This window comes from Perna viridis, chromosome 14 (assembly GCF_037379345.1).
Source record: "Perna viridis isolate PV_CMFRI_1.1 ecotype Kerala chromosome 14, ASM3737934v1, whole genome shotgun sequence".
Taxonomy (NCBI): Eukaryota; Metazoa; Mollusca; class Bivalvia; order Mytilida; family Mytilidae; genus Perna; species Perna viridis.
Genome location: NC_142458.1, coordinates 29,934,566 through 29,950,379, shown reverse-complemented (window position 1 = coordinate 29,950,379; position 15,814 = coordinate 29,934,566). Strand labels below are relative to the sequence as shown.

Below are 15,814 nucleotides of genomic sequence, written 5' to 3'. Positions count from 1 at the left end.
ATTCGAGCACACAGGTTATATGATAACTTTTCACGTTATCTATTTTTAGAAACCACATTCCCCTTGTATGTTATGATATCGTATACAGATATATTTACAAGTACGTTAATGGCAGTAATTTCTAACGCAAACAGTCACCAAACATCAATTTAACTTAAGCACGCCTCCGAAAGTAATTTGGACATATGCATTATTGTTATGACTGCATTAATTTTCTAAAAAATAATTTTGACACAAAAAATAACAATAAATTTGGTTTTGAATTCAGTGATTCATGAATTAAATTTCTTTTTTTCAACAGTCTTTTCAAAAGAGGAAATATTAAAAAAGCCTTTGATGTTTTAGGGCTGGTTATTTTTGTCATATTTTAAAGGGTTTTTCCCTCAATTGTGTTATTGGTTTACTATTCATATGTTTACTAATGTATCAATAACCACAGGGTGTATTGTAATCCCGCTTATGTAAGAAAATAGAATAATTGTAAAACTACGCAGACACCCTCCCCCGACACTACCACTGTCTTTTTAATTCAGTATATTCACTTCTTCTGTTTAAAAATGACGTTTGACAGCTTATAAAATATACCATATATCTATAAACTCATTTTCAAATACCTTAATGCATATACACATTCATGTATCACAGCGTATCCAAACGAAGATTCCGGGTTTTGTGATTCAAAGCGTTTGTTTAAAATTTTGTTAAATATTGTGCTATATTTGGACATAAATTAGCAGATTATAGCCTTGTCTCTCTTTACTCTTTATGGACCAGACCCTCTTTTATATCCGCCCTTCAATTTCTACAATAGGGGTTTTCAGTTTTGTATACCCTCTCTTCATGAGTTAAATTTGATTTGTTAGAATAATGGTAGTGTGTAAACTTGCCATCTAATATAACCGCACACTATCTACTGGGCATGCTACCGAAAGTGTTTGAAAAGAATCTAACAAAAGCTTGCGCTATCACATTGAACTATTTCAGGTTGCTTAACGTGGTATTGTTATCAATTTTGAGATTTTGAACACGGAAATGACGTAACAATTGTTGCTTGGGGAGTAAATTAAGCACATCAATGCCGTATGATCTGTCATATTGAAGAGTTCTAAGAAACTGCATCTCTGATTTGCATTTTGCTGTTGTAAAACATTTTTCATGAAATATATACTAAAACGTTTCAATGTCATTGTCATTTTTACCACTTTTATGGTCAAATACCAAAAAAAAAAGAAACATCAATCCACAGAACATGACGCTCTAATTATCCATCTAACTTGCAATATGGCTTGGGTCGTTGTCAAGTCAGGAAATGCTTACCATTTCGGGGAATACATGTGTGCTGTTATTTTCATTAAAATGTTTCTGTTTTTTTTTCTTATTTTAGGTTTCTAGATGTACATGTAATAAACAACATAACAGATGATTTCTTTATTATGTCGTTTACTCCACTATAAAACTATATTTGTATCTTCATCATGTTTAATTAGTACTTGCCAATGTAATTACCAAACGTTTTAATGAATTCCGTACTTATTATTTCGTCCGTTGCGTGCTTGTTTCTTGTGCATTTTACATTTTGTATGTACCTATCATACACACTGTCGTATAACTCATTAACTCTCAAATTGGGCTCCTAGTTCGGCATCTTGGATTAAAGTGATCATTGTTTTCAATTTTTACGAGGCTTTAACATTTCTAAGTATAGGTCCTTGGTTCTGACAGTTACCTCCATGAAACACAAGTCATTATAAACACTGGTAATACTTATCAATTCGTTTAGTTGTAATTTATCATCGTTTGTAGATCGATTATATGGTATATCCTGGTTCCCTTAATTATATGGTATATCCTGGTTCCCTTGATTATATGGTATATCCTGGTTCCCTTGATTATATGGTATATCCTGGTTCCCTTGGATACGCTTGATAACATAAACTAGATGTGAAAGATCTTGTGTACAATCTGTTCGGAAAAAGAATTTACCAGATTTTAATAAAGTATATTAATCCAAATATATATCATATTTATTTAGGTTGAAACAGGTTCTATAACTTCATTTGCAGTGAAATGGAACCAGAAAGTACCCGGGATACCACAATTTGAATCCGTTTTAATGGAAGTTATAAGTGGCCCACTTGAATCTGGATGTACGTAATATGTCTCTGCGTTATTACCATGTATGCCGTCAACACGAACCTGTAAAACAGCAAAACAAAGTATCAACGCATAGGTTCCATGTATAATTCAAATCCAAAAGAAAAGAAAGTAAATGTATATGATTTAAGGGCCTACCTCCCTTGAATCTCTACTGACATTTAACAAACATAGTTTTAGAACAAAATAATTTTATTTAGATTAAAACGGAAATGATAAAGTACGAAATTATTGTGTTTTTAAAAAGCTACCGAATGAACACTTCATTTCAATATAACTAACATTCACTATCGCATGCTTATAGTTCAAAATGTATATTACTAGGATTAATTGTTGTATTCAACCGATCGAATCCTTTTACAACAGTCACATGCAGTCTGTCATATTTCTTTAATATGATATAACATATTATAATGCAATCCCATTCATTAACAAAAATATGTTTTTCAGGTAAATTTATACACACCATTACTGAATCGCTTAATCACCAAAGAATTTTTTTTCCTAGGAAGGAGTGGCAATTTTTTTACCTTATTAAACTTGAACAAGTTGAAATATTTATTACTTGGCCTTATTTGAAAGCTAAGATACCATATGATAGGAATTTATTATGTACATATACTGCTATCTTCCATTATTTTTCCTTCATAAATGCTATCTTTATTTCATACAAATGGTCTGAGGTGACGGAAATAACGTTATAACGTTAATATTACCGCTGAGTACACGCCATTATGTGTCCATTGTGTTAGTGGTTATCAGACAGTACATTAATTGTACTAACGTTTATGATGAAAATACTATAAAACAGTTATGGTAAGTTTGCAAATAGATATGATTTCGAATAAGGTGGGAACTCGATATTATACTTTATTTACATCTATAGGATGCTGTGTACGAAACATCAATGTTGAAATCATCGATAATGTGGCTTTGTTTCATAAATAAAAATAAATAGTTTCATAAATGATTCGTTCAGATTAAATAGGAGAAAGTTAACTAACTACAATGTCAAGACCGACATTCTTATTCAGACATTTGGATGTTTATGATTCAAATGTAAAGGAAGCACGCAAAACAAACCTCAAATGTTAATAGATAAAACAAGCACTCACTCTTGCGTTTGGAGTAAATGTATCCAAGTAAGTGTTTTTTACATAAGTAGTTGTTCCGTCTGTAATGATTGTGCATACATAATCATCAATCCACTACAAATAAATGATACAAAATGTTTCAGCTGATTAACAACACTGAATCGTAAAATAAGATATTCAAGGTAATTTTATATTTCGTATATAAATTTCACTTGAACTTTCTTAAATAAATCGCTTTCGAAGAAATTAGACTATTAAACCCCTAGATAAATCCTCGAGCAAGAACAGTTTTTCTTTCACTGGAGCTATTTATATTCAAATTAAATTTCATTCTATGTACTATTGTTGTTTCGATGATGTATCGACCAATGGGAATATCCGTCACTTCCTATTACACCCGTTGGGGTTAAAAGTTCAAACAATTACATCCTAATTACAAACGTCATTACCATAATACGTCACTTTCAATTGAAAGATGTTGAGTTAGTCATGTTTCGACGTGAATATGCATATGTACCATTCACGAAAAATATATAAATACATTAACATTACCGCTGAATATTGTGGTTTAACTCTTAATGAAGCCATCCAAGTACCAGTAAAGTTGATTGCAAACACACTTTCTACTTCTTCCGATAACGGAGTAAGGTATAAGAAACTATTGCTTGCATAAAAAACATAATGTGTATAATTTGGAAATATTTGGTCATTTGTATATATACGTTGACGTATCATTGAATCATTAGATATGAAGAATAATAGTCCATTTGCAGTGGCCTAAAAGAAAAAAAACATATAATGCTTTCAGACATTTATTTCTTTTTTTCTCTTCTTTGGTTAAGTACTTTTATTTTCTGTTTAGTATTGACATCATAGACTATCATTTTTTCTGTTAAAATGTATGAGATCAGTCGTAGTTGTCATATTCAACATTTTCGGTAATATTCCGTGTTGACTTTTGTAGTATCTTTGAGTGGTCAAGTGTGTTTTGACAAAGTTTATATAAGAATATATAAAACCTAAGGAGAATCAAAATAGATATAAACATTCTAACGTATGTACAATGAATTTCGAATGTGTCCTGCAGCACAAAGCGTACATCATTGGTGTCAGCTGAGCTTTTTTGTGGTTTGTAAAAGCAATAGAGAGTGTATTTCAATTGATATATTGAAATGATTACGTGGTCGATATAAGTTGAAACTTGTCTAGGAAAGATATGTTGATTTTATCTGTTCAAAGAAATAAGGTAACTACTCTGTTTTTTTTTTTTTTGTTTTTTTTTTGTTTTGTGTTTGTTTTTTTTTTTTGTTTTTTCTAAATAATCCCAAATATAGATTCAGTACTGAATCAGCTTATCCTTAAAAAAGTAACATGATGAACTCGTCGACAAAAAAAAAAAACATAATGAAAGACTTATCAAAAAGAAATAACAAGAATATAACGGAACAATAAAACATTGTTTATACTTAACTCACCATAAATGTCTCTAAACTAACCTTAGATGTGTTACAAAAACTTTATTATAGCTCACCTGAAAGCGATCATAGGTTACATTTAAAACGGGTAATCCTTTATTATGTGTTACTGTAAGAATCTGGTTAGGTTCATATGTACCTGAAATTGATTATAAAATTAAAAAACATTACAACATAAAGTGTCTTCTTAAACAAATTGATACACCATTCAGAATCGCGTATGTATTGACTCTCCTTTTACCATAATAGTCTTAATTGTGACTTGTATATAAGTACTGACTGTCACATTGTAACAAAACACGCATGTTTATGTTGTTGTTTAAACGCATGGTTTTAAAGAGTTGACAGTGTCAATCTTTTCTTGTATATACATTTTCGATGTAAAACGATAGAGATATGAAAAACACTTTTCTACATGTACTGTTTTATCACATTCCCCCTTTAGTTACTTTAAAGTAACACATATAAATGCATATCATTTTAGTACAAATTGTATTTTCAAAATGATTTCAATAGTTTTGTTTTTCCAAGGGTGCTTGAAATCACTCTAGTCACTTGTTTGAATTGATGTAATATTCATAAGGTGCACTCAAGCTTACCACTACCTGAAATTGTATAAAGCATCGATTATATATTACACAATTTATGTCTTATCTTAATTTATAAATGATCAAAAAAAAAACCTCTTAAGGATGGTTTCTTTGGGTAAGGGTACAATAAGTTACAGTAAATGAAAATTAAATATTATGTATATCAACATTTCGAACAGGAACGATATATAACAAGCGATACTGTGTTTGCAAGCAAGACACACAGGTCGGATTCGGTCAAATTCTGAAGCCGCCATTGAATTTTGAAAAAAACAATGATTACCCTAGATATCAATTTTAGTTGAACCTTACAATGTTGATTTTTTCCAAATTTGGCAGCCATTTTAAAAAAAACTTTTTTTGACAAAATCTAAAGCCGACATTGAATGAAGGATACCATGTTAACTTAAGAAACCAACTTTCATTTAAATTTTGAACTTTTGCCTTTTTGGCAGCCATTTCGACACAATTGTAGGTTTATGAAATGAAATTTGCATGCATGTTATGTCAGCAGCCCAAGAAAAGTCATATATGAGTACTTTTCATAGTTCCACAAATTTTATAGATTTTTTTTCATTTTGTTCTTGTTTTGTTTTTGCAGCCATTTTATAATTGGAAGCTATTTTGAAATTCCTTATATTAATTGTATTGTATTGGTATGAATCGGATAAATGGTCTCTGAGAAATTGCGGGGACGTCTTTACGTTCAGAATGAAAAGTATAAAAATAATAATAACAATAATTAAAATTTGCGTTGCCGGATCAATTAAATGAGAAGCATATCATCAATTGGTCTGCATATTATTAATTGGGGCATCGTAAGGAACTTGAATATCCAAATTTCAATGTAATCGAATAACTTTTAATTTATGATCGGCGTGGCTGCCAATTATCGATTGGGCTGTAGTTTCTTATTCGGAACTGCTCTAAGAACCTAGATATCAATTTTCTTCAAAATCGAACAACAATTTTTTCCGCGGTTATGGCCATTTTGAAAATGAAACTTCTGACATGATCACATTATAACCCCCGCATTAATTACCGAGAGAACGGATTACATGTAGTTCTCCTGTAAAAATAATAATAGCAAGACGTGATTATGATAATGTAGGACTTCCGGAACCTGCCTCATCATTTCCAAATTTGGACTCGGCATGTCATTTTTACAATAAAAAACAAAACTCCGTCCAAAGCAGAACGTTTTGAAAATTTTGCGGAAAGTCGGTTTCGATCGCAACCCGCAATATTTTCGGAATGTTGAAGAATAAACAGAAAAGTAATACGAAACAAAGCAAACTCAGCAGCGCTTCAAAACTTTTTAGGAGCATTAAAATAATACAGAAGAAGTCGTACAAAAACAATAAGTCCCCGACACTTCATGTTTGGGGACGTAATAAGAAACCGACTAAAACAATATGTTCCCCCACTACTTTTTATAGCATAAAAAGAGGAATGCAAAGACAGGCACCGTATACCGTCTTTTTTAGCTTTGAAATATGGGTTTATTATCGAACAAAAATCTACTCTTAAGATTCCATTGTCCTCTTCATGAACTCGTGGATTCTTTCGGTGTATTTATCTGCAGCATTATTACCGATTATTTTAACCTGTATTAGTTTTCCTTTCCTCTTTCATCTTTCCCGACATTTTTATGAACAACTCAGCGGATGTATATAGAAAAAAAATAGAGGACGCTCACCCCACCGGTACCCCTGGTCGATGCTTCCAGTTTTTAGTGGAATCCGAGTTGATTATTTACTTTGGTGGGTTTTACTTTGTTAATTTTGGTTATTTTATGTTCTTATTTTGTGGGTGTATATGTTTTCCCTGACTGGTCTTTATCACTGTGGTACATTCATTTAATTTCTGATAGAATCGTGATTCCCTTGATTAATCTTGAATACCTTCTACATTGTCAATTCACCTTCTCCATATAAACTAGTCTGATTATGGTATAAATACAGATACAAAGCATATTTTTGTAGGTGCACGCTGTTTCAAGTTGTAAAATGCTCACGTTGACATGCTGTCCCACAGGTACCAATCTGATATGGTAGTCCAATACAATTCCGACCACCATTACTTGGAATTATACAAGTTCTTCGTCTTTGTCTTGTCCCCACATAACAAGTGCCAGCGTAACAAATCCAGTTGGTCCATTCTGTCCATCTCCCATCTACACCTGCAGACAAGTTTATCATAAAGTAAATAGTATTTGAACCAAACCCGTCAAAATCGTCATGGAGATCAGTTCAAGCCTCTCACGGTGACTTGAGGTCATATTTTAGATCCAGTAGCAAGTATTGTTTTAACGATTTTCTTGCATGTTTAACCCCTCGCTTTATGCCTCATTGGCACAATAATGATACCTGATTTGTTCACAGTTACTGCCTCGGGCTTCATCATAGAAGTATTTCACAGTTTTCGCACAAAGGTAAAGTGTTCAAAATTTCCGCTGAAAGAACCGTTACTCACAAAATTTATGCATCGAGCGTGAGATGGATTCGTTTGCTTTAAAATTAGGTATGTAGCGAGATGTCAGTTTTTAGCTTTTTGTTCAAAGAGGAGTAGGTAGTGAAATCCAATATGGCTGTTTCCCTCCTGTTTTTGTAGTACATTGCCATAATAAGTGAAATTCAAAAATACTTAAAACCGCATTTCAGTACAACTTACGTCTATTCAATGGATCTTTTTTTAGACCGCAAATTCATTAGCTCTTAACGATTCTAATCCAGTGTCGTGAACGATATTCGGCAATTCTACCGTAAATTATATATCCCGGGAATCACTTAAATTCAAAGTACAGAACTGATGCTATAGATTACTATATCATAACAATTCACATGTTATGGGTGAGAAAGCGTATTAAATTATATCTTAAGACTTAAACTGTTTGTATCTTAGAAAAGAGATATATATATATAGAAAGGTCTGAAAAATTCCCAACGATGTTAGGACTGGAACTCGTACCGCTGTGACATCTATGGCAACACCGCCTGCACTTAATCCAGCGCCCTAGACCACTCGGCCAGCTAGGCTATATAAAAATATAGCTTTCGCTGGCCGGGTCATTCCTCCTCGTAGGATTAATCTAGGGCTGTAACTTAGTACACGATGTATGGTAGTACGGGACAGTTCATTTCGATGTTATTATGTAGGATAGAGGATCACATTAATGATGCATGTCACAACAAATCAATATTATACAACGTCTCAGAATGTGACGACTCTATTCGCTACACTGCTCCATCGGATCAAATTGATACGGGGAAGATTTGTAAACGTATAGAAAGGTCTAAAAAATTCCCAACGATGTTAGGACTGTCAAATTTGATCCGGTGGAGCAAAAATATATATATACATACCGTAACTAATGTACAGCGAAATAAAAAAAAACATTGAAAAGCAATCTATCGAAACAAGCAATAACCAATTTGTTTTGATATTTATTATTTCTGTAATTATTTTTCTGGGTACAAGTTCGAGTACATTTGTCAGCACATTTGTTTTTAGCCACGCTTTTTTAACACTGACATTTGTTTGTCTGTGGATTCGTATGTCTCATTGTAGTACGTATGAATATTTTTTTTCTCAATATTACAGTACATTTACATGAAATGTTAAAGCTATCTTAGAACTATTTCGGCCATCTTTCCTAGAGCAATTGCTATCGTAAAACGACTCAAACCAATGCTACCCTAGAACTATTACTGACGTTTTAACTCTAGAACGTTCCAGGTAATTAATAACTATCAACTGATGTTTGTGCGATTGGAAGTATCATTAACTGACACAAAAGTGCATAGGTCAGAAACACTAGCTTTGAACTGATCCACGCAACAATTTGACGAAACGATTACCGTTGACTGATTGATCGCTGAGCGATCGATGACCGGCGACCGATCTGACCGCAGTTTTTAAATGTAAAATGACGTAAGATCTGCTTTATTGAAAAAATGTAAAATAAAAGTATAAATTGATGTTTAAATCTATCTCATTATATAAATATGTGTAAATTGACAAAGAAAACAATAAAAACCGTAAAATACATTGACCGCTCTGTGGTCACGTGATGCGATCATCAGTTCAATGGATCGGTTTGACGGATCGATGACTGACCAGAAACTGATCGGTGATCGATGATCGCATTTTTTGTTGCATGGATCGGTTCAGGTACTGTATATTGTAGAGGTTATGCATGCTTTCAAACTGTCACCAAAGGCATCAGTTGACAGCTGCTTTATAGGCAGGTTTGGTTTTCTTCAGAGTTTGCTTTATTAAACCTTTCCACTGATTAAAATAAAGTAACAAAATGGAAAGACAATTTTGATATAAAGATAAATAACTTTTTTAATTATGTTTAAGTGAAACCTTATTGGTTGCACATTAACCACCATTCCTATATTGCTTTAATCCTTTCCTCAATAAAGGCACCTTCTGGCGTCTCTTTTATTTTACAGAATCCCTTTTCTTAACTATGGATTAATTTGCACTCTATTTTGCGAAAAAAAAAAATAACAATTTACTTGGGGCAGTTGGGAACCCCAAAAAATGCTGGATGAGGAACCCAAGGAGGATTTGGCTCCTCTCTTACTTAGATGTTCGAGGGGGCGCGATCCCTTCGCTGAAAAGAAAATCTGGATTGCTTAAAGCTTTCCCAAAGAGCTTACAAGTATACATTTTATGATGAAATGGTAATTTCGTTGAGATAACATAAATAAACAAAACATAAAACTACATGAATTTACCCGGACAAATCTATAGACATTCAGTTTATTTTCTGAAATGTACACGTCTTATTTGTCTTAACAACAGTGAAGTATACGTACGGTTGCAATGCAGACCAGAGAAGCCGGGCAAACAGTTACAAGTGTATTGCGTGTCACTAGTAGGTGTACAGGTACCACCATTATCACATGACACTGTGTCACATATAGAATCTACAATACAAAAAATTGTTTTTCGCTATAGTTCAGATTAAAGAATATCAATAACCAAAATGAAGAAATTGAATAAAAATCAGGGTAAAAAAAACAATAAAAAAATCGTTTATAATTTTGCAGGAAAAAAAATTGACAAAAATTAATAGATATATTTCCTTCTATCATATAACAACAAAAAAAACCAAAAAAAACGATGATACATGTGTTAACGCCATTCGAAGTCATTTGAACTTACTTTTGCACTGCAGATCAGAAAAACCGGGCAGACAGTCACAGGAGAATTGTGTGTCACTAGTAGGTTTACAAGTACCGCCATTTCTGCAAGGCGCTGTATCACAAATGGATTCTACAGTCAGAAATAAAAACTATAACAGGCATGATTTTAGCTTCGAGATAAGGAATCTTGAAACAAATCAAGTACAATATGTTTCATAAAAATAATCATCAATAATTTCACGATTGTATTCTCTACATACTGCATGAATGTGTGAAACAAATACATTCTCTATACTGCAGTGTTAATTGCATTTAGATCTAAATCAATTGAGATTGGAGCAAGGCACCCCAAACAACAGAAAGAGGAATTATTCATGACATCAAACTACATCAAATCATCCGGAGAGACCGTCAGGTATCGAGTTCTTTTTCTGCAATACAAGCGTCCGTGTCTTCACGACAGTGAGATATATGTACGGTTGCATTGCAGACCAGAGAAACCGGGCAAGCAGTTAAATGTGTATTGTGTGTCACTGGAAGGTGAACATGTACCGCCATTATTGCAAGGTGATGCGTCACATGTAGAATCGAAATACAATAAAACAATACCGCTAAATTTCAGTCAAATTTTATGCCCAAAATGAAGATGTTGTCAGGATAAAAAAGTGGAAAGACTATCATTGAAAACAAATCATAATAACTGTAGAAAGACATATTGATAAACAATGGGTAGTCTTCCTTGTATCGGAAAACAAACATATATGATAATATAAATTATAAATGGTAGTGTCAACGCCGTTCAAAGTCATGTTGTTAACTTACTGTTGCACAGTAGACCAAAGAAGCCGGGAAGACATTCACAAGTAAATTGTGTGTCACTAGTAGGTTTACAGGTACTACCATTACTGCACGGTGCTGTATCACATATCGATTCTAAAGTAGAATACAAATGATATTAGTCATGAATGTAGCTGCGGTATATGGAATATTAGAACAAATCAAGTATGATAATGTTACAAATCAATGATAATGTTACAAATCAATGATAATGTTACATTGTTATGACCATTAAATAGTTGTATACTGATTTGTTCTACGTACACATTGTCAACATGCAATTGGACTGAGATTGTGTCAATAATTGGTTTACAAGTACTATAATTACAGCATGATTTACAGCAACATCCTCTAAACTGCAATGTCAGTTTGTTACAATTCTAACAGCATCATTACTTTCAGATGTAAATTTAGTGAGAGTGGGGCAAGGCATGCAAAACAATAGAAAGTGCAATAATTCATGACATATCTCATTGAAAAATCAAACTTCTGAAGACGATTAAAGAGGAACATAAACAAAAACAAACGACATTTAAAAAATGAAAAAAAAAATACATCAAATTATCCGGACAAACCGTCAGGTACGTAGTTCTTTTTCTGTAATGTAAACATTCTACTTGTCTTTACGAGAGTTAGATATACCTACGGTTGCACTGCAGACCAGAGAAACCGGGCAAGCAGTTACAAGTATATTGTGTGTCACTGGTAGGTGTACAAGTACCGTCATTATCGCATGGTGATGGGTCACATATAGAATCTAAAATACATCAAGATAATATCGCTTTAGTTCAGTCAAAAGGATTTTCATGTCCTAAATATAGATTTTGCCAGGATAAAAAAAGAAAAGAATATATATGAAAAAAATATGTGTACGTAAAAAAACATTACAATAAATGGATTGTCTTCCTTGCATCAGAAGACAAACAAATATGATAATATTACTTATCAAGTGTAGTGTAAACACCAAACAAAGTCATTTTGTTAGCTTACTGTTGCACTGTAGACCAAAGAAGCCAGGGAGACATTCACAAATGTATTCTGTGTCACTAGTAGGTGTACAAGTAGCGCCATTATCACATGGCGCTGTGTCACATATAGATTCTTTAATAAAATAAAAAACAATATTGCTAGAGTTCAAAGTAAGGAATATCAATAACAAAAATCAAGAGTTTGACAGAAAACAATTAAGGGAGTCAATGATAGTGTGCAAATTAATAATGAAAAAATTTAGATCGTACTTGTATAAACAAAAATATCGGCACGAAATTGAAAGCTTTCATTGTATCAGAATACGATATGGTAGTTTTAATGTCAGCTCAAGTCATTTCTTGAATTTACTGTTGCATTGTAGACCAGAGAAGCTGGACAGTCAATTACAAATTTATTGAATGTCACTAGTAGGTTTATAAGTAGCACCACTGCTGCATGTTTTACATATAGAATATACATTCAGAAATAAAAATGATAACAGACATGATTTTAACTTCAAAAGAAAGAATAATACAAAACAACTCAAGACTAAGACCGAGGCATATTTACGGTTGCACAGTAGACCAGAGAAACCGGGCAGACAGTTACAAGTGTATTGTGTGTCACCAGTAGGTGTACAAGTTCCGCCATTACTGCACGGCGATGTATCACATATAGATTCTAGAATCAGAAATAAAAATAAGATCAGTCATGGATTTAGCTTCGAAATAAGGATTATAACGAATCAAGAATAACAATATAAATATGACCATTAACAAATTCATGATTGTTTAATCTACATTTATTGACATTGTCAACATGTAGATAGGCTATAATAGCGTTCACAAGTACAATCATAACGCACGATTGTATGATACAAATACACCCTGGATATTGTTGTGTCAATTTGCTACAGTTATGTTAACATCAATAAGTTAAGATATAAATTTTGTGAAAGTGGAGCCAGGCATTTGAAACAATAGAAAGTTTTATATCGTATTTACCAATCAAACTGCTGATGACGAATTGAAATGAACATAAACAAAAACAAACGATATTGAAAAAAAAAAATACTACATCAAGTCATCCGGAAAAACCGTCATGTATTTAGTTCTTTTTCTGTAAACAGTCTACTTGTCTTTACAACAGTTTGATATACGTACGGTTGCACAGAAGACCAGAGAAACCAGGCAAGCAGTTACAAGTTACAAGTGTATTGTGTGTCACTGGTAGGTGTACAAATACCGCCATTATTGCATGGTGATGCGTCACATATAGAATCTACAATACATTAAGATAGTATTTCTTTAGTTCAATCAAAGGATTTTGATGTCCTAAATGTAGATTTTATCGTATCTGAATAAAATACATATGGAATATGCATTCAGAAATAAAAAATGATAACAGTCATGATTTTAATTTCGAAATAAGGAATAATAATAATAAAAAAAACACTGAGGCATACTTACTGTTGCAATGTAGACCAGAGAAACCGGGCAGACAGTTACAAGAGTATTCTGTGTCACCAGTAGGTGTACAAGTTCCGCCATTACTACACGGAGCTGTATCACATATAGATTCTACAATCAGAAATAAAAATAAGAGCAGTCATGGATTTAGTTCTGAAATAAAGAATATTATAACAAAACAAGTATTATAGTGAAGTATACTTACGGTTGCACTGTAGACCAGAGAAGCCAGGGAGACAGTTACAAGTGTACTGTGTGTCACTTGTAGGCGTACATGTACCGGCATTATCACATGGCGCTGTGTCACATATAGAATCTAAAATTAAAATAAAAACAGTACATTATAGTTCAGATTAAGGAATAATCTAATAATAACCAAAGTGACGGATACGATAGAAAACAAATCAGGGAAGACTGCAGACCATAGACAGTCGACATAAGCAGTCACAAGTGTATTGTGTGTCACTGGCAGATAAACAAATACTATCATTTGTACATGGCATCATGTCACAATTCGAACCTGAGTTAAACAGAAATGGTAGCTAGGGTGAAACACTATATTTAAAAATGACAGAAACATCTAACGACATTAAAACACATACTGAATATTGAAATATGGAAGTGTGAAAACTATATTACTATAGTAATTTTGGATTGATTGTAACGAAACAAATTCAGGAAGTTACTTCTATTTGTCAATAATGTATATTGAACATTTAACATTTAAGGAGGTAAACCTAGGGTAGGGTAAGGAATACAACTCCTACAAATCATAGGAACGTTTCTATTCAGCATTTTTTATCAATGTCGCGTAAGCATCAAAGTAACTAGGACTTATTTCCACCATTAAATATGGCTTTTTGATCAATGCTCGTAAATTTAACTTGGGAATTGTAAAATAACTTAAATTCTCCTAAGCTAATTCTAAAATATAGTATTTTTTACATCATTTGAAATACAAAGTTAATTGAAAACACACAAGGTACATGTATGCATGAATTTGCGAGTTCAGAGAAAACAAAAAAGAATACTGCTCACAGTGGATATGATGTACCTTAAAGGGTTCGTTATTGTACCGGTCATTGTACTTACCTGGTTTAGGTGTTGTCGATCGAGGTGTCAAACAATGCAATATATTCCCTGGGTTAAATTGGTTTTGGGCTGATTCAATGATAGACACATTCAATATAAGAAGCAATAAAATATCCAATTGAACTTTTGTTGCCATTATATTGAATACCTGCTAGTTTGTCTACAATGTAAATGTAAAAGAGTGTAGAATATCAACACGAATATTGTTTACAAAAGTGATTTTCATACAAATCACCCAAAAGGTCATACAATATTACAAATGTAAATAGTACAATACTGTTATATTTTGAAAGTGACAGACACATGGTTTAATTGAAAAAAAGTACTTTAATGTTTTATTCTTTATAGCCATATTATCAACAACGTTTAATTGTACAACAAAATAAGAATTTCTAATTTTCGTTAAATCATTCAATTGAAATGACTATTTTATCTCCAACCTGTTCAACTTTTTTTTTCATTTTGCCTGAATAAGGTTTAATGAATGATTGATAATAACCATTTTAATTGTTTTTTTTTATTGTATTCATTGGTATCAATAACATTACTGATATTAAAAAAGGCCACAAAATTGCATAATGTTCACTTACCAACTTTACAAATATTAGTTGAAGATGCGAACGAAGGTATTTCCAGCTACAGGATACCAGTTACAAACATTATATATAGGTATGCAAGTGTTAAGAGGGCGTATTTTTTTCTACCACGTTTCATCAATTTTAAAAGGTATGTATTAATCCGAATCATTGGGGTGAAATCAAAGTAACGAAATATCAATACTGTAGTCATGCAGAATAATTAGACCAATAAAAGACAAATTTATCTGAAGAATGTGCTTGTTACAAGTTCACATTGTCTACAAACAAGAGTGTTTGTTACAAGTTCACGTCGTCTACAAACAGAATGTGCTTGTTACAAGTTCACGTCGTCTACAAACAGAATGTGCTTGTTACAAGTTCACGTCGTCTACAAACA

At 32.6% G+C, this 15,814-nt stretch overlaps 2 protein-coding genes across 2 annotated transcripts; both read right to left on the bottom strand.

Annotated features, from left to right (window-relative positions):
• Nucleotides 1-2,028: 2,028 nt before the first annotated feature.
• Nucleotides 2,029-13,478, bottom strand: LOC148598938 (uncharacterized; the record flags this gene model as incomplete). Its single annotated transcript, XM_088560269.1, has 12 exons — nt 2,029-2,196; nt 3,270-3,362; nt 3,801-4,025; nt 4,780-4,862; nt 7,331-7,495; nt 10,143-10,253; nt 10,492-10,602; nt 11,295-11,405; nt 11,956-12,066; nt 12,300-12,410; nt 12,849-12,959; nt 13,442-13,478. Coding segments are annotated over 12 exons (1,437 nt in total), but the record flags the coding sequence as incomplete, so codon positions are not given.
• LOC148598937 (uncharacterized) lies at nt 13,477-15,683 on the bottom strand. The gene is made up of 4 exons (XM_088560268.1): nt 14,840-15,683; nt 13,953-14,063; nt 13,748-13,858; nt 13,477-13,559 (listed from the first exon to the last, which is right to left on the bottom strand). The coding sequence occupies exons 1-4, from the start codon at nt 14,973-14,975 to the stop codon at nt 13,477-13,479; spliced, it is 441 nt and encodes a 146-aa protein (XP_088416394.1). The 5' UTR covers nt 14,976-15,683.
• Nucleotides 15,684-15,814: the final 131 nt, after the last annotated feature.